This window comes from Oenanthe melanoleuca, chromosome 7 (genome assembly GCF_029582105.1).
Source record: "Oenanthe melanoleuca isolate GR-GAL-2019-014 chromosome 7, OMel1.0, whole genome shotgun sequence".
NCBI lineage: Eukaryota > Metazoa > Chordata > Aves > Passeriformes > Muscicapidae > Oenanthe > Oenanthe melanoleuca.
Window position 1 is genome coordinate 9,609,358 of NC_079341.1, and position 16,642 is coordinate 9,625,999.

The window sequence follows — 16,642 nt, forward strand, 5'->3', positions numbered from 1 at the left end:
AGGGTACCACAAAGCATGAATCTGATAACACATGACTTCATGGTTCAGAAATCAGCATCATAATATTCTGCCAGCACATGACAAGTCCTCACTGCAAATCAGATGCATATGCCAAGAAATTCCTGGGCAATTATAGTTATTACTTCCGCCTTGGGAACAAAAGATGTTAATGGAAGGGCTAAAAACTACCAGAGATGTGATAATCATACTTGATTTTCAAAGAGGTTATATTCCAAAGCAGATATAAAGAGTAGTTTCATGACTATTCATCTTTCCCAAAAGAGAAAGTACAAGTGATTGTGACTGATCTGAACAATGGATCCTTAACACCCCACCCTAATGCAGTGCAGCACAGCCAGCTTAGTTGGTGAGGAAACACAGAGCCTCCATAGAAACATGGGCTATTTACAATTTCTCATCAAAAAAGTCATTTGTACACCAACACAAACGTGCATGCTTGCAGACTAACAGGGAGATTCAATGGTCTCTCTATATTCTTCTATGAGCCAGAAAAGAGATTACAATTTTAGGGAGAATGACACTAAAACCAACACTGTTCATTCTCTACTATCTGCTGCTACTGTGAGTAAATAAGAATATCACACGTTAAAGAATGAATGTATTTTGAAATTACTTTGTTGGAATGAAGCCATACCCAGCATGCTTTGGTGCATGTACCAGTGATTAAGAAATCTTAACTCTGGAAGGCAAAACTGGTTCTATTTATAAAAGACTGCCAGGTTTGCAGTTGGGAGTAAGATACATATATGCAGATTTCATTCCATCATTAATTTCATCATTCCCTTCTTTTCAATAAAGGGAAACAGTTATATCTAAACCTTATACATACTGAGAGTATTAATAAATGTAAATATTGTATTTCATTGCTTTGCAGAATGCCATAAGATCATTAAGGTTTTCAGTTAGTTTCTTCAGAGAGATCTTACAGAGGTCCTTTGTCCAACAGCAGGAAAAGCTACCACATGTTTATGAATGCATTTCATCTGGCTCCATGAAAAGGCAAAGCTTTTTATTACTGTGGACTGGGAAATGCCCGTGAAAATCACAGTGCTTTTTCTGATAAAAACTTCTTGTTGTCTGGAACTACCTAGAGTTGCTTACACCCAAATGTTCTCTATTTATCTACACTTTTGTTATCAAATTTGTAGAAATCACTTTAAGCCACTTCCAAATTGTTTGTCTGTTATCTTGAGGAAATTAAGCATAGCACCATCTATCAACATAATCTTCAAACAGAACTTGTCATACTTGCAATAATTTAGTTCTGATCTGCAACTTAGCTAGAATCAGAAATATCAGTTTCATTCCATTCTGACATGAATATTCAGAGAGCTGCAGTATAAAATTATTCCTCATTGCCCATAGCCCCATTACATTGCCATTTTAATGTACAGTTATTAGATCCATGCTTTTAATTCTCCAGGCATCAGGATGCTGGCATGAGCAGTGACATCAGTAAGAAACAAGTCTGCATGTTTTTTGACAAGTCAGAACAAAATCACAGCCCCTGAAGTTGTATACACCCAGCAAAGCATCGTGTGAGCCCAAGGCAAAGGTTCAAGTCTGACAGTCAAATGCAATCGTACTTGTTGACTTTGCTCAAAAATAGTTGCAGATCTTTGTCTTATCAAGGTTGAGAAGGGGTTTCATGAAGCCCCTGGAGATGCTCTGCCTGAGCAGCTTACCTGGAGAGTTCTGAGGCGAAGACACCGGCGAGCCTCTCGGGGACTGGCAATAACTAGGATGAAGTAAGGCATGTGGCGGTACATATGACATTATTTCCTCCTCAAACAAGCTGGCAAAAGGGAGCAAAGAAGAAAGAACATGTTTATTTGAATAAATGGCAGGTTTCACTTTCTAGGGATAAATCTCTAGTTATTAACCTGCTTTCTTTGGTACTCACCTATTTCCACTCTGCACACTTAGAGCACTACAAAATATTTTTTGCCATTTTCTTAAGCAGATTTTGAAAGTACTGGAAAGCAGTAACTGCTATTTGGGTATTTGTTCTCAAGGTTAAAATACAGTTAATCAGCCTTGAAAATTCATGGGCCTTCCTCTTTCTTTCTTTTTTTTTTTTTTTTTTTTTTTAATGTTCTCATTACAAAGGGGTCAATAACCTTATTCAGAAAACATTCTAAGCCTCCAGGATTAAGAATCACATCTGAACTTGTTAAATGTATTGACTGAGCTTGTTAGCATAACATTTTACATTTAATAACACTCCTGCTGAACCAGGTATCACACTATGCCTGTTCAAGCTCAGTTTCTTCATGCTTCATCTATTATTGATATACAACTTTTTAGGTGAAAAAAACCCAAACATTTTGCAGCCTAATCACTGCATCTGTGTGTGATGCATATATATATATCAAAATTTCAGTCTCTTCCCAAATTTGACACAAGCATACCCAAAAAGGGACTGAATATCTAATATCAGAATGGATCTGGTATCAAAAAGTATTTTGAATGTGAAACATGACACAAATAAACTGCTGTGATAATACATAAAAATTCTTTTCAAAAACTGAATTATAGAAAGAACTGCAAGCCAATCTTATACTCTCCAATGCAATGAGAACAATGTTCAAATACAAGATGTCTCCTACTAAATCTGTCCACCAAACAAATATCTAGACTTTGGACTTTTTTTTTTAACAGGTCCTTTCTGACAGTTCTTTTTACAGTCATGGCCATGTCATGCTTTCTTCCAAGTTACATATAAAAATCTTAAAAGTTTTTTAAGAAGTAATATTTACATTTCAAAAAGCCCAAACAGATTTAAAATGAGTTTTTTTTTTTTAATAGATGTAATAATTTGGAGATTTAGGGACCAGAAAGGATTATCATTATGCAACCAGGCCTCAAAATACAACTACTAATGTCAATTCTATTTCACTAGATTCAATTTTAAAGGTACCCATGAATTTCTTGATGCACTTTTACAGTGGATGAGAGCACAGGATCAAGATAAAAGAGTTTAAATTCAGCAAAAAATCTGCCTGGTTTTCAGAGTTAATAGCTTAAATGAAAACTACTAAACAATCAGCTTCCATTTCCTGAAGTCTGTAAGAATATTGCCTATAATAAAGGGAACAATGCTTGACAGCAAAGTGAAGAGGCAAGCAAGACATTAACTAATAAAAGCACTCCTCAAGTATGTGCCTTTACAAACAGGCACTTCCCAAAGCACAGAACTAGACAGATGCATACGAAAAGTAGCACAAGGCACATTGCTGAATAAAGGTCTGAGATGTATCACCTTTGTACACATCAGGGGTGGATGCAACAGGACAGATGATGAGTCTGGGCAAACCCATATAAATGACAAGCACAGTGCTCTTGCACTTGCCTTTCATATTCTACCACCTTGTGAAAAGTGTGACCTTCAACTACCATCTAAAACTGAACATGAGTAAAATAAAACCTGAGCCTTGAGCTGTAGCTCTCCCAGCTGCAAGTCCAAGGAGTGAAGGGGAAATGCTGGGGTGACACCATCAGCACACTGCTCCCTGGAAGCTCCTCAGCAGCTGCCACAGCATGTTCCACACGTGCTTGGGCAGCTGCAGTGCCTACCTGAGCAACATGACAAGGTCTGCATCACTGGATAGACGCACCAGCCCAGGGGTTCCCTCTGTCCGGATGAACTGGATCTTCTCCCTGTGTGAGCAAAAATGGACTCAAAACACCTTCTGCAAATAAGGCATCAATGTGTACCACAGCAACAAGACAAAATACAGAGTATATCAGAAACCTCTGGGTTACTTTTTTTCCCCTGCAACAGCAAGTCCAGGTGAGCAGTAAAATATTACAACCAAAAAGATCATTTGTTCTGAGGAAGGATGCTCCCGTTGCCCTCACCTTTTCAATGCTCATGCTCTTGGCAGGTAGTTCAGTCACTCAAACAGTAAAAAAAACCAAAAATAAACAAAAAAGAGAAAAATCAATCCCTCAAATTCATGCACAAGTCAAAGTCTGAATTCAGAGTAGGAGGCTGAAACCTGTAAGAGGGCATTCCTACTGCAAAAGTGAACTCTTTAAAGAGGCATTGTCTCTTCTGAATCTCTGTACAAATGCAAGCCATACCTTACAATGCATACTTGTGATTTTAAAGCCAGTGTTTTCATACCACACTGCATTTAAGATCTCTTCCAGTAAAAACACTATTTTATTTCCCCCTTCTATTTCATCTAAGCACTCATCCTTTCTCCTAGACCCAGTTCGGTCACTCTTGTGGAATCTATGAATTCTAAGTTCTCAGCATGGTAATACACAGAATTTTAGAATCTGTTTTGAATATAATTCCTTGGATTCTTATTCTGTTTCTCTGCAGAGCCTTTCCCTGCATTCTGAAAATTGTGCATATACTTCATCTTTTTTTCTTTATCAGTATAGTACAGTAGAGATAAATTCTAATTTGGCTTCTAATCTCCCCCATGTCCTATTACCAACAGTGAAAGGAGTTCAAAAACACTCCATGCAATTGGCAGAGCAGGGACACCTGGACATTTCCAGAGGCCATTTCACATTACACCAGTGCCCAAACAGCAAGGCTGGAGGAAATAAATGCTGGATTATAAAATATATCTTAGCATTCGGATGGCAGCAACACCAGAAACCAGAAGGACATTTTCTGGGTTAACTAATACATGCAGCCTTCCAAATGAATGCAATCCATGACTTCCTGGGGTTTCTAGTGAGAGTTGTGATTTCAGTGATATATTTTTAATGTATATGCCTTTTACCTTCTGTTAAGATATAAATTATATTTAATGTATAACAGGTGCCTTTGCCTGAAGCGTTTTACATTATCTAGCAGCCTCTCAGTTTTACCTGAAGTGGCTTGGAATAAGATTTAATCTTGGCAACATGCCTAACAAAGATATGATCTTACTCCACTGTGAAACCTCTGAACATCAATTTTCTACATGTAGTATACTTTCATTTTATATTTTAATACAATCTCTTCTTTCTTTAAGGGAACAAGAAACTATGTTAGACAGAAAATGTCAGAGATCTTTTCAAATTATCTTTTGTCCTCTTCCACTGGCCAAATACTGATTTTCCTCCTCACCTATGTAATAATTACAATAAAATTAGTAATAATAATAATAATACTTAATATAACTATCATTGCACTTCAACTGCACTGAGATCCTCAAAAAAAATTACACACAGAATTCATGCTGAAGGATTTCAGTTAGGTCTGAATTTATCAAGTGTTACAGCAATGTCCATGGAGTTGCTTAGCCTCACAATGTGTCAAACAGACATGGATTCCAATAATTTGCTAAATGGAGTCTTAAAAGACTAAGCAGGAAAAAAAAAACTGGGATCTTCATAAAAATGAAAATGTTACTGAAGCATCACCTTTAGAAGGATATAAGAGACATATAAGTGAAGATAATTTACCTTGATCAAGTTACTAACTTCAAATACTAAAATTAGAACAGAACCATTCAGCTTAACTGAATGGCTTTTCTGACCAATCCCATCCAATGTAAAATAAAACTATGTCCATTAAAATCCCCAAGCATTCTGCTGAAGCAAGTCAGTTAAGGCATGTATCTTCAGTCTCCTTCCAAAGTAAATGTACAGAAGGACATACAATCTCAAGCAAATGAAGAAGAACAGATAACAGTATTGTATCCTCTGATCTTCCATTTTTAATCTGAAATCCATCTTTTCTTGAGAAAATCTGAGTTTGTGGGAAATTATGAATCTGTAATCAGGAAGCAAGCTTCTACTAGAGGCAGAAATGGGGAATACCAACAAGCCTTGTAAGCAATTTGAACTCTAATTTGTTAAAAAACCCCATAACACACATGAAGAAAATTACACCGATTGCTATCAGACCAAAGGAAATCGAGCAACGTGGGAAAAAGGATATGAAGCAATAAAACTATGAACAACCAGAAACTGTTTGTACACTACTGCCCAGCAGATTTCAAACCAAGCCTGGTGGGACAAACTTGCATCTAGTGATATGGATACAACTGTTCAGACATGCTGGGAACTGTAGATTTCTGCTGTATTTTCTAGAGAGCTTGTATTCTGCTAGTATGCTGTTTCAATTTTGGCAGGCAGGATTTCTTTAGAAGGCAAACCACATATTTAACACAGAAAACTTGTTATACTACACATGGGGAAACTGCAGAACAGGCCAGCTTGTTGACTTTTGGGAACTTGCAGGACACAGAGGAAAAGGAATCAATAAGTAGCACAGAAGAGAAAAAAAATGAATACCAGTGCTGGCTGCCATGTCAGCCAGCGTGGGTAGGACTCTGGAACACAGCACTGCACAGGAAAGACTGCCAACAATCAAACCAGCATCTTTTAAATTTAGTGTCCAAGGAAGAATAGATACAGTCATTTCAGTTCTGGTCACTACTATCCAAGTGGCTGGTGTTTCCATTTCCAAGACTAAACATATGAGGGAGTTATAAAAACCACAGGACAAAGGTCATCCTTCCTCAGATCTTGTTGCACTGTGCAAAAATCTATAGATATTCCATTTTGTAAATTTTGGAGACATGAAAAATTCTGATTGATGTGAGATTACCTCCAGATGTCATGAGGTCAGGACAGCCTTTCTGTAAATGTGCTTTGCAAAGATAAGGACAAACCCAAATGCCATTCTGCCTCATGCTCCCAGCTGTACACATACCCAAACGAATGGGCACATTGCTGTGCCATCCAGCTGTCTTGGCACATTAGGAAGACATCAGCAAATCTCTTATGCCAGTTGTTCCAAATATTTTCTTGTAGGCACCTTTATTTGATAATAAAACATTACTTTTGTTCTCCTCAACCTTGTTACAGGCGGTTACACAGAAATACAGAAATATTTCTCACAGCTTTATGAATATGTTTGAATGCACCAGAAGTCTACAGTCTGTTATGTTCCACTGTTAATTAATGAAAGTAGCTAATTGTAATTAGCATTTTTACTGAAATGGGAATAGCACACTTCAGTAATGTTCTTACCTGAGTGAATGATTCCTGGTAAGATCTGGTTGACGCTCTTGTAGAATTTCAAAGATATTGGGCTGCCGCAAAAATGCAACTATCTTGTCATTGTAAGCTGAAAACATTTACAAAAACATCATGCTGAAACAAGGAGATCCCAAAACAAAGGATGCCATTCCTTCTGAGTCTTCAACAATAACAACATACTTCACCTTCACAGTTTTAGGTTTAGAAGTATTGGGTTAATACTTTTGTACATAAGGCTACCAATTCTGTTGTTTTTTAAGGAACACACTTCTTGATTATGAACCAAATCTCATTGTGACATATCCTTTCCACTGCTAACAGCTATAATTCTGTTAGCAGTTTCTATTATATTTTAGCACTCACACTCTTAGCTAAGGTCAAACCAGAATATTAATTGTTAGAATAAAACTGCGGGGACCTTGGTTTTCACTGCACTGAAATCTATTTTCAAACATTAAGCAGCCATTGGAAACACCCTTATCAAATCCTCATTAATGGCTGAGCCTGAGAAGCATGTCCATGGCAAGGGGGGAGGATTTAAATGGGCAGAGGTTTTCAAGTAAACATGCCACAGTACAAAGAGCCAGTTACAGTTAATCAGATTAATTTATCTTGATTTAGCACAATGTGACAGCTGTTAGATTTAACAAGCTAAATTCTGTACATGGTGGCACAGGAGTCAGTAACTCTGTGTGTATGTAACTGAGAACAGAAGTTAAGCTAATGACTAATTCCAAGCTGATTAACACTTTCTGTAATCCTGCCAAAACAGATGCTCAGAAGTTGTGGGGGGGAAAAAACAAAGTTAAAAATCACTGGTAATACGTGGAGTCCAATTAGGTCCCAGTCTGACTCCCTGGCTTCAGTCCATCCTGTGAGCACACAGAGTATGTGAGCTAGGGAAGTAAAATACATCAGTTTTTTGGTTCTGCACACTTCCAGCTCTGAAGGTTCCAACTGAACAGTGAGGAAAGGCTGATGGACAGAAGGATCATAACAAATGGTGACTTCTGCCCATCTCAAGCAACTGGAAACCCCAGCAGTGCCCACTGCCATGACCCCTCAGTGATGGAGAACTCCTCCAGAGGATGCATGCTGACATACCCACTGGAACCACATCCTGGTACTGAGCTCTGCTGACTGTGTTAAATGTGCTGGATGGTCTTGGCAAAACTGGGGGTCCTGAATGACGGGAGTCCTCTCCGACCTGAAAACGTGACAGTAACCACAGTGAGTGTCCCTGGGCCAGCACATGCACTGAGGTACAGAAAAGTGAGAATTTATACAGCTGAAAACCAAGCACATAGGTCAAGGCTTTGCTTGATCACTATCCCCAGTAACCACTGCAGCAGGAAGCAGCTGTGCTGTTAGAACAGGTACTAGCAAAACATTATTTAGCATACTGGGCCTATTAATAGGAAGAATCAAAACTGATGCAAAATTTACTGATAATTTTAAAGAGTCCCATTCTGAAAACAGACCAAAAAATTAAAACTGGGATATGTTTTTTAATTTTGTAATTTAATTTTGTCTTTTACATCTTTATATGAAACATTCTGGAAATCAAATTCTGCTCCTTCATTAGCACATCTATTACCTCTGTGCATGAATAGAGTTTCCCTAAATTTGAAGTAGAAAAAAGTTTGAGGCTGAAGCCTCAAAGGAGAATAAAGAAGTGAGTTCACATTCAGGCAAGGCAAACAAGTCCAAAATTGGTAAAAACATGACTCCTAGAATAATTCAGAAATACTGTTCTGTTTTCCTTGTATTCACCTTCTGGGCTGAAAAAAAATTGCATGTGAACAATTTTCAGGGTAGAATCACAATATAAAATTGTTCTTAGAGGCATTTATGTCAGGGCAACCACTGCAGTTTACTGCATGATGAGGTTTCAGACATTTCTTGGTATTCAGTATTTTATCTCTATAAAACATTTGGTCAACCTCTTTTTCATCCTGCTGGACCTCTTTGTTTACTTCTCCATTTATCTGCCTACATGTGATGGTTAGCATTTGAACTGCACTCCCAAGCTTCAAAGATCTCTATATCTAACTGCAAAAGATCAAATAATTGTAAAAGGTTGCTTTTAAATCCAATCTCTGAAATCACAAAGCAGCAAAAGTCCCAAGATATCTCCCAAGACCTTTTTGCTCTCTCATAATATTCTTTCAGAAAAATGAAGAATTATTTCCTGTTAGGCAATGTGCTGGAAAAGGAATGTCATTATTATTAGCTCCAGCTTCACACTGAAGTTCAGCTTTAGCTAGAAAGGCATTCCTTACACTGGTTCATGTTTGCTTTAGAGCATCTCTCTGTAAAAACTGGGTCAGTGGCTTCAAAACATCAAAGTTCATGGCAAGTTCAAGGTAAAGTCAAAGAAAGTATTTTGATTTTTTTTCATTAAATACTCATCTTTTGCAATAATGTGCAGTTCCTTTATGCAATAGCTTAAAAATAGGAAAAAAAATGCAAATATGCAATATGTAATACATAAGCCCTAAAGTGGAGAGGAAAAACTGGTGTTTTCAGGTTCATACATAATGAAAAAAAAATCATTGCATCATTAATCCTGGAATGGTAATACTGTATTGAATTGCTATGCTTGAAATTCCTATCTAGAATTATAACTCAATTCAAGTTACAATTGTAACAATATCAAGGAAACACATCTAAAATTGCATGTAGAAACGTGGTTTAAGGAATTTCAAGTCTCTAGATGGAGTGGGAAATTCTGACAGGTAAGCAGCACTATGATATGCAATATATATACATATATATATATATATATATATAAAATAATTTCTTGTTGGATAAACTATTCTTATTTTGCACCATTGGTAACTTCAGCAGCTTGGCTGGCACAAATACCTGTTTTAAGTGAAGAGCTACTGGATGCTGCTTAAAGAAATATAATTTGGATGCATACTGGGTAAAGTCAAGAAAAAAATTATTTCTGCTCAGCTACAAATCAATTACAACAGAAATACTTGCTTTACCCAATTCAAGATCTAAATAGATATATGAAGGCACTTCTAGCTTTCTTGCCTTATATACAACATCACCAAATTGATGAGATATGCTATTTAAACCATTTGCAAAATATACCTGACACTGGAGGGGAGCTGACTAAACCATGTTCACACAGGATGTGGCAAGATATGCAGCCAGCACTGTGGCACTTGCTGCAGCTCAGTGGAAGCCCTGTTAGAGAAGTGGCAGACAAGATTCATGTTTGCTCTGAAGCAGAGGTCTGGCAGACCTTTATCTGCCACAAGACTGAGCTAAGAAAAGGATAAATCAGAGCATTTCTCTTGCTGTTCTGAATTGTATTGTCTTTAACTCCTGGCATGGCCCTTTCTTGAAAAGACAATTTACAGCCAACAGTATGGAGGTTTTTTAATAAAGTACAAGTGATGTCCTAGTCACTGCACATACATGAGGTTACAAGTATAAGAAAGTTACAGCAGCAATACAGGGACAGTGAGTGAACAACCTAACAACAAAATAGTGTTTTCTATGTGTTTCTTATCAGAAACTAGAGATGAAATACATATTCAAAGGCATACAACAGTCTGATAAAGCTGTATCTGGTATGATTTTTTGATACTTCTTGGGAAAGTTGCAGAACTAGAATTATAGTCACACATGCATGTTTCCCCCCTCTTATTTTGCACAGTTATGTATGAACACGCTGGGCAGACACCATGCTAGACAATAAACATTTTGTCAGTGAAAGACTGGATACAGAAATCAGTAATCTGTAATCAGATGCTCTCCTGTGGTTAAGCAGGGTTACTGCGAATTCAACATAAGAAAAACTCACGTTTGACGTTTTTCCTCTGAATTCATACATATTAAAAGCCACAAGGGCTAGCAGAAAAGATAACAACTCCTTATGGATGACTGCTGCACTGCTCCAGAAGAATGCTGCTCCTCCCCACACGGGATGGTGTGAGAGGGTGGTGCTGGCAGGAGGAGCGCACTCACCTCGCCGGCGCTGTGGCTGCGCTGCCGGGTCAGGTGCTGCCGGTGCACCAGCGCGCTGGTGGGCCTGCTGCTCTGCAGGGGCAGCCGCGGGTCGATGAACGTCGTGGTGCGCGAGTTGTGGTCCACAAAGAACGCCTGCACAGGGCACACAGCAGAGCTCATCACCAGCACTTTTACTAACTGTGTCTGAGCTCAACACCTACTGGGATCTAGGTCTCGTTTGATTAGGTGGGGCTGCGGAAAATCTGTTACTGCGGCTGGCATTCCCCTTCTGCAGAAGGAGGATAACACTCTTCCATCCCACCAAAGAGAGGAGTTGTTTAATGCCTTACTTTGTTCTTGTCTGTAAAGTCCTTTGAAATTCTCATCTGACAAGCATCAGAAGTGGGAAGCTTTATTATGACTGTCAAGAAGAGAAGACTTGAATATTTAATAAAAGTAATCCTGGTGTCTTCTCCTTTTCATTCCCTTATAAGCATCTAAAAAGGTGCCATTAAGTGGCAAACCCATTACCTTTTGTTAAGTATTTACCTGATAATTATGAACACAATTGGCTGTATATATGTCAAGTGTATGCTTGCATTCAATGATGAGCTATGATTACAGACCAACAGGCATTTTTGCCATATTCCTACTGCAACTATTCTAAGTTCACTGACCTTTTTTTCTAAAAACTAAAACAAAATGCAAAGAAAACCCTAAAGCACCACCTCAAACAAACAAACCAAAAAAAAATAAAAACCTCTCAAAACCAAAAAGAAAGGTCAGCCAAGAACACAAAGATGATGGCAACAAAAGAATTTAAATCAGGCACTTGATGAGAACAACTACATATTGGCCAGTCAACCATCTGCTGAAAACAAGGTCACAGGAACATGTACCCTGGAAAATTAAAACCTCCTACAATTCTACCCAATTTGAACCAAAAAGGTTTCTAAGCCCTGAAATTTAAACTTTTTACAGCACCAGTGTTGCACTTGGAAACCAGCACTGTTCTATTTCAACACACTCCGTGTTTTCTGTCACAATACTGGAAACATGTGGAAGTGGCAAAAAAAAGATCTGTGTTTTGAGCAGGAGAATTACAGGAAAGTGACATCTGGTTTGAGGAATCAAAGAATCTGGACCAGTAGAGAGGTGGTCAGGGACTGCAGGAGCCATTTCTGTGTTTGGCTACCAGTGAGGTACTTTGACCACAGTTCCACAAACAATTCATTCCTGTGGTGTCAGCAAAAGAAACATTCTCATCTTTCCCCCTCCTGACCACTTGTTTCATCCCCTGTGTGCCCTTCCTGCCTTGTGCTGGCACAAGTGTTTGTGTAGCCATGCAGTGAACCCACCGGGGGAGCTGGTCCAGGCTAAAATTACTCTCTTTGTGTCCCTCTCCCTGCTGGCTCCTCTAACCTCGGTCAGCTCACCAGGGATGAGAGGAGAGGAGAGCAGAACCACTCTCCTGGCAGCAACACCAGTTTCTAGTATTCATGGAATCATTGTTTCAGACTGCTTGGAGAAGTGAACCACAAAGAGAAAATGCAATTCCTCTGAGTGCTGAGAAGGTAGGTGGACAAACCAGTGTGTCATGCTATACAGCAATCAAATGCCATTATGGACTGCAGTGGGAGAAAATGTTCATACTTCCATTTCCCAAGGAAGGAGAAGCATATGGAGAGACACCAGAGTTGCAGAACCCTGAAAGTGCTCCAGAAAAGAGCACCAAGCCTCCTACAGCCCCAACAGCAATCACCTGTGCCTGTAGCTTGTGCCTACAAGGAAGGAATCCCATCCCCTGAGCAGTAAGAACCCTGTTCTGACTATCTGATATAGTTACAGATATGCAAGTGAAACTGTTCCACAGTTCAAACACTGTAAAGTGTATTCAATAAATAAAATTTTAATTTCTACATCTGAGCCTGATGCAGGACTTTTTTACTTTGACAAAAAATGATGCCACCCTGAAGTGCAAGTATACAGATTACAGAATACAAAACCAGTGAGAAAGAATGAAAACCATCATGAAATTTATATTTGGGGCCTGGCAGATGACTGGAAGAGACTGCTGGCATGCAGCCAGTCTTTCTGAAAATTTTGCTCCTGATTGGTAAGATCTACCTACTTTACTAGCAAGTGGTTGGTTTGGGATTTTTTAAGTCCTTCCATCTCTTTTATCTAGTCTGTATACATTTAATAAGATGTAAAGCACTTTCAGAAAAACACAGGTTCATTTCATTAAGTCAACACCACATTGTAAATAATTTATTTTAAAAATCCTGATTCAATACAGGAGGTAGCACCACCTAGAGCTGCACCACTCAGTTCTGAGTTAATGCAACCCTCTAGTATTGCATGCAGTGTTCCACAGCATTCTATTTAAATAATAACTCAGTTTAGACATGAAGATAAAGACAGTCATATCTTATTAAATATGTATGGTTTCAGGCCAGCTCATAGTAGTAGCCTGCCTTACTTTAAAACAAAGCATAAATTAGCGCTTTGAAGATAATCATTGGAGCTTCAATGTTTTCAGTTAATCTGGACACTGGCACACAGCTCAAAATACAGTGTGGTTCACAATCTCCTTTCAGAAAAATTCCTCTCATAACTCCTGCCTAGCTATAATCCATAAATCTACAATGCTTGAAAAGACTGACAAAAAATAGGTAGTGCCAAAACTATATTTAGCTCATTAAACATGAATAGTTGCCCTAATTATTATTCCAGTAAAAATCTATGAAGCTTGCTAAAATAGCTTTTCTTCCTATTGAAGACTTCAGTGATCAATTACTATGATTTATTAAATTGTAGAGAGAAAAGTCAAAAATGTCCTCTAATAACTTCCTAGATATTTGCACATCTTGCAGAGATCTAATTAAAAAGCACAAAGACTTGCATCTGGCTTTAAAATATAGACATGTGCTTACACACACTGCACAAATGCACTTATCTGTACAATGTCTGTGTGTATGCACATGGACACAGCAAGGCAGGACCTCAAAGTTCAGCTCAGGGGCCTATTAAGCCTATAAAATGCTTCCTGCTACCACATTTTCCAATGCCTTTCTGCCTCCCTGTGCTAGAACCATTACTGTGCCTCATGAGCAAGAGCCCAGTGTATCTCAGTGGGACACACTTGAAAAAATAGAAGAAAACCTCTTCTCAGCAGGGAAGAGTAGTAAAGGAAAGGAAATACAATTATATATTGTGCCTTGGCTAATTTCTACTTGCTTCTCTTTAGGTTTATGCTTTAATAAAGGCAGGTCCAGTTTCAGTTTGGTCTCCCCAAGCACTGGTCTTGCCATGTACTGGCCATAGTTTCTCTTGAACAGGCTTTTCCACTGGCCACAAGTGGCACTTGTGACACAGACAATTCAACATGATGAAAATGAGCAATACTAAGACTAATTGAAAGTGAGGAAATCCCAGTAGGAATTTATTCAGTGCTTCCTCTTCTTGATTAATATTGTGGTAGCATTGCTGTTACCAAATACCACCTCAGAAATCTGAAGGTCTAATTCTCTCTATGGAGCACATATTAAAGAAAATTGAAAACTGCCCTATTCTTCAGGAGAAAGCTGGCCTCTGAAGAACTGAACAGAACAAAATGACTTAAAACAGAAAACAGTGAGTGAGGCAAAGAACATTAGTAGAATTGCACATTCCTAATTGTGTGTCTAATGAAAAAACAAAGGGCTTTCCAGAGCTAAAAAAGTCAAGCAAACAACCCTCAAGCACTTTTACCCTTCAATTTAGAATTGTCTAATCTTTCCAAGCATCAAGATCATTATTTATATGGACTCTCACAGCTAACCACATTGAGAGAGATAAATATAAGAATCAAGAAGCTAAATATGCAAGTAATTGTAATGAAGTGATAAGCCTTATCACTTGCCAATCAGAGTCTATTTTTAACCCTCCTGTTCTCTACAAAAAACGTAATGTTCCAGATACTGAGGCTGCACTAGCTTAAAGGTACACTAAAGCTTACATAAAAGTGATATCAAAATATTTTTTTAGGAAATTGAAAATCGATACCTGTTTAAAAAATCAGTGAGACTGATTTAAGATCTCTATTTAAGATCTCTACTATCTCTTAAGGAAACCCACTCCATACCTTCTCTTCCTTCTAAGCAATACACAACCAGTGATGCTCCCCGGAGCTGTCCCAGAGCACCCGTTTTACCCCGAGTGCATCCGTCTGATCTCAGAAACTGATGAACACAAGGCTTTCTGAGCACTGCAGAGTTACCTTGCCCTGATGGTCGTGTTTCATCTCCCAGCCCCTGGGCAGCTCCAGCTGTTTGTTGGCAAACATGTTGAGGAAGCCCACCAGATCCCGGTTGTGCTGGTAGCGCTCGAAGTGGTGGGTGTCCCGCCGGACTTTGGTGATCATGTGCTTCAGACACGTGTTATTTGTAAACATGCGGTAGGCACTCTGGAAAACACACAGCAGCAAAGGCTTTGCAAAGAGAAAGCTGCTCTGGCCACAGAAGACAGCCCTGTTCATTGTAAGTGGGCCTGAAGAAGAAAGTTGCTCATTCCATTGCTTCTCCTTATACTATAAATCCCATTAAAAACAGAAATACTGTGAGGGAACCTATGCAAAAAGCAGGCAAAAAAGGAAAAGATATATATTAAGATGGGTTTTTTTTTTCAGTGTGACCTCTAATATACTTGGATATAAACCAGGCAATCTGGGGGAAACAAATATTGCCATTAAGCATCAAGGTCTTTCTCAGAATACTGCAAAGCACAGCAAGAAAGCTATTGCTTCCATAAAAAAATAATTTTGTATCACAAGAAAGATGAAGAATCAAGTGGAAAATAAAAATTGCTATCATGCAGAGCTAGGATGGCTCTACTAGCCCAATAATTTCAGGGGTAATGATGAGTGAATCTAGCCTCCCTATGTACTACCAATATCTTATCATCAAACACTGAGCAGTATATTTGTACACAAAACAACTGCATTTATAAGCATGTATTTCTGAAAGCTTTTGAGCTATAACCACCATACTCACAGGGTTAGAATGCAGCACTGTAAAGAACTCTGGGCTGATAAGGAATTTCACAGGGGGAGACTGGAGCAATAAAGTAAGTCTGGATCTGGAGGTAGAGTGAGGCAGCACATTCTCTCTTCGAAAATCTAAGAGCAAAGGAAATGACAAAGACTTCCAGCAGTTATTACCAAAGCATCCCTGCAAACAACTATATTGATGTGAATCACAAGAGCACAGAAAGCATTAAACACAAAACTATTTCAGATTTACTGAGGATTGTCCACATAAGTGTACCTGAATTTCTTCTAACATAACACTCAAGCTTCTGAAAATATTACCATTTTAGTTTAGCAACATTTATTTATGGCTTTTTGTAAACAATCATAAAAAACCAAACCCACATTCAATTATTTGGGTCAGCAAGTCTGCACCTATCTAAGATGCAAGAAAGTCCCCGGGGTACGTCTGCACTGCTATACTGTAGCTGTATGCAGGTAAGTTGTTTCTTAAATGCTAACTAATGGATATAAACATCATTGTACACTTATAAATGTTTCATTCCTTCTTAAAAAACAAACAATAAATCTGCCATTACCACAGCCCCAGTCTTGGTACAGTATTGAAGCAGCTTATGTAAGTAAGAA

The 16,642-nt window shown here is 38.5% G+C and overlaps 1 protein-coding gene across 2 annotated transcripts in view; it reads right to left on the reverse strand.

The window, feature by feature from the left end:
• Positions 1 to 16,642, reverse strand: part of HECW2 (HECT, C2 and WW domain containing E3 ubiquitin protein ligase 2) — a 140,867-nt gene that overhangs the window by 22,681 nt on the left and 101,544 nt on the right. For both annotated transcript variants that reach the window (XM_056496581.1, XM_056496582.1), the window contains 7 exons: positions 16,020 to 16,144; positions 15,248 to 15,433; positions 11,005 to 11,139; positions 8,122 to 8,224; positions 7,009 to 7,105; positions 3,598 to 3,681; positions 1,707 to 1,816 (listed from right to left, as the gene is read on the reverse strand). In XM_056496581.1, the coding sequence (XP_056352556.1) occupies positions 1,707 to 1,816; positions 3,598 to 3,681; positions 7,009 to 7,105; positions 8,122 to 8,224; positions 11,005 to 11,139; positions 15,248 to 15,433; positions 16,020 to 16,144 (840 nt within the window). The remainder of the gene's footprint in view (positions 1 to 1,706; positions 1,817 to 3,597; positions 3,682 to 7,008; positions 7,106 to 8,121; positions 8,225 to 11,004; positions 11,140 to 15,247; positions 15,434 to 16,019; positions 16,145 to 16,642) is intronic.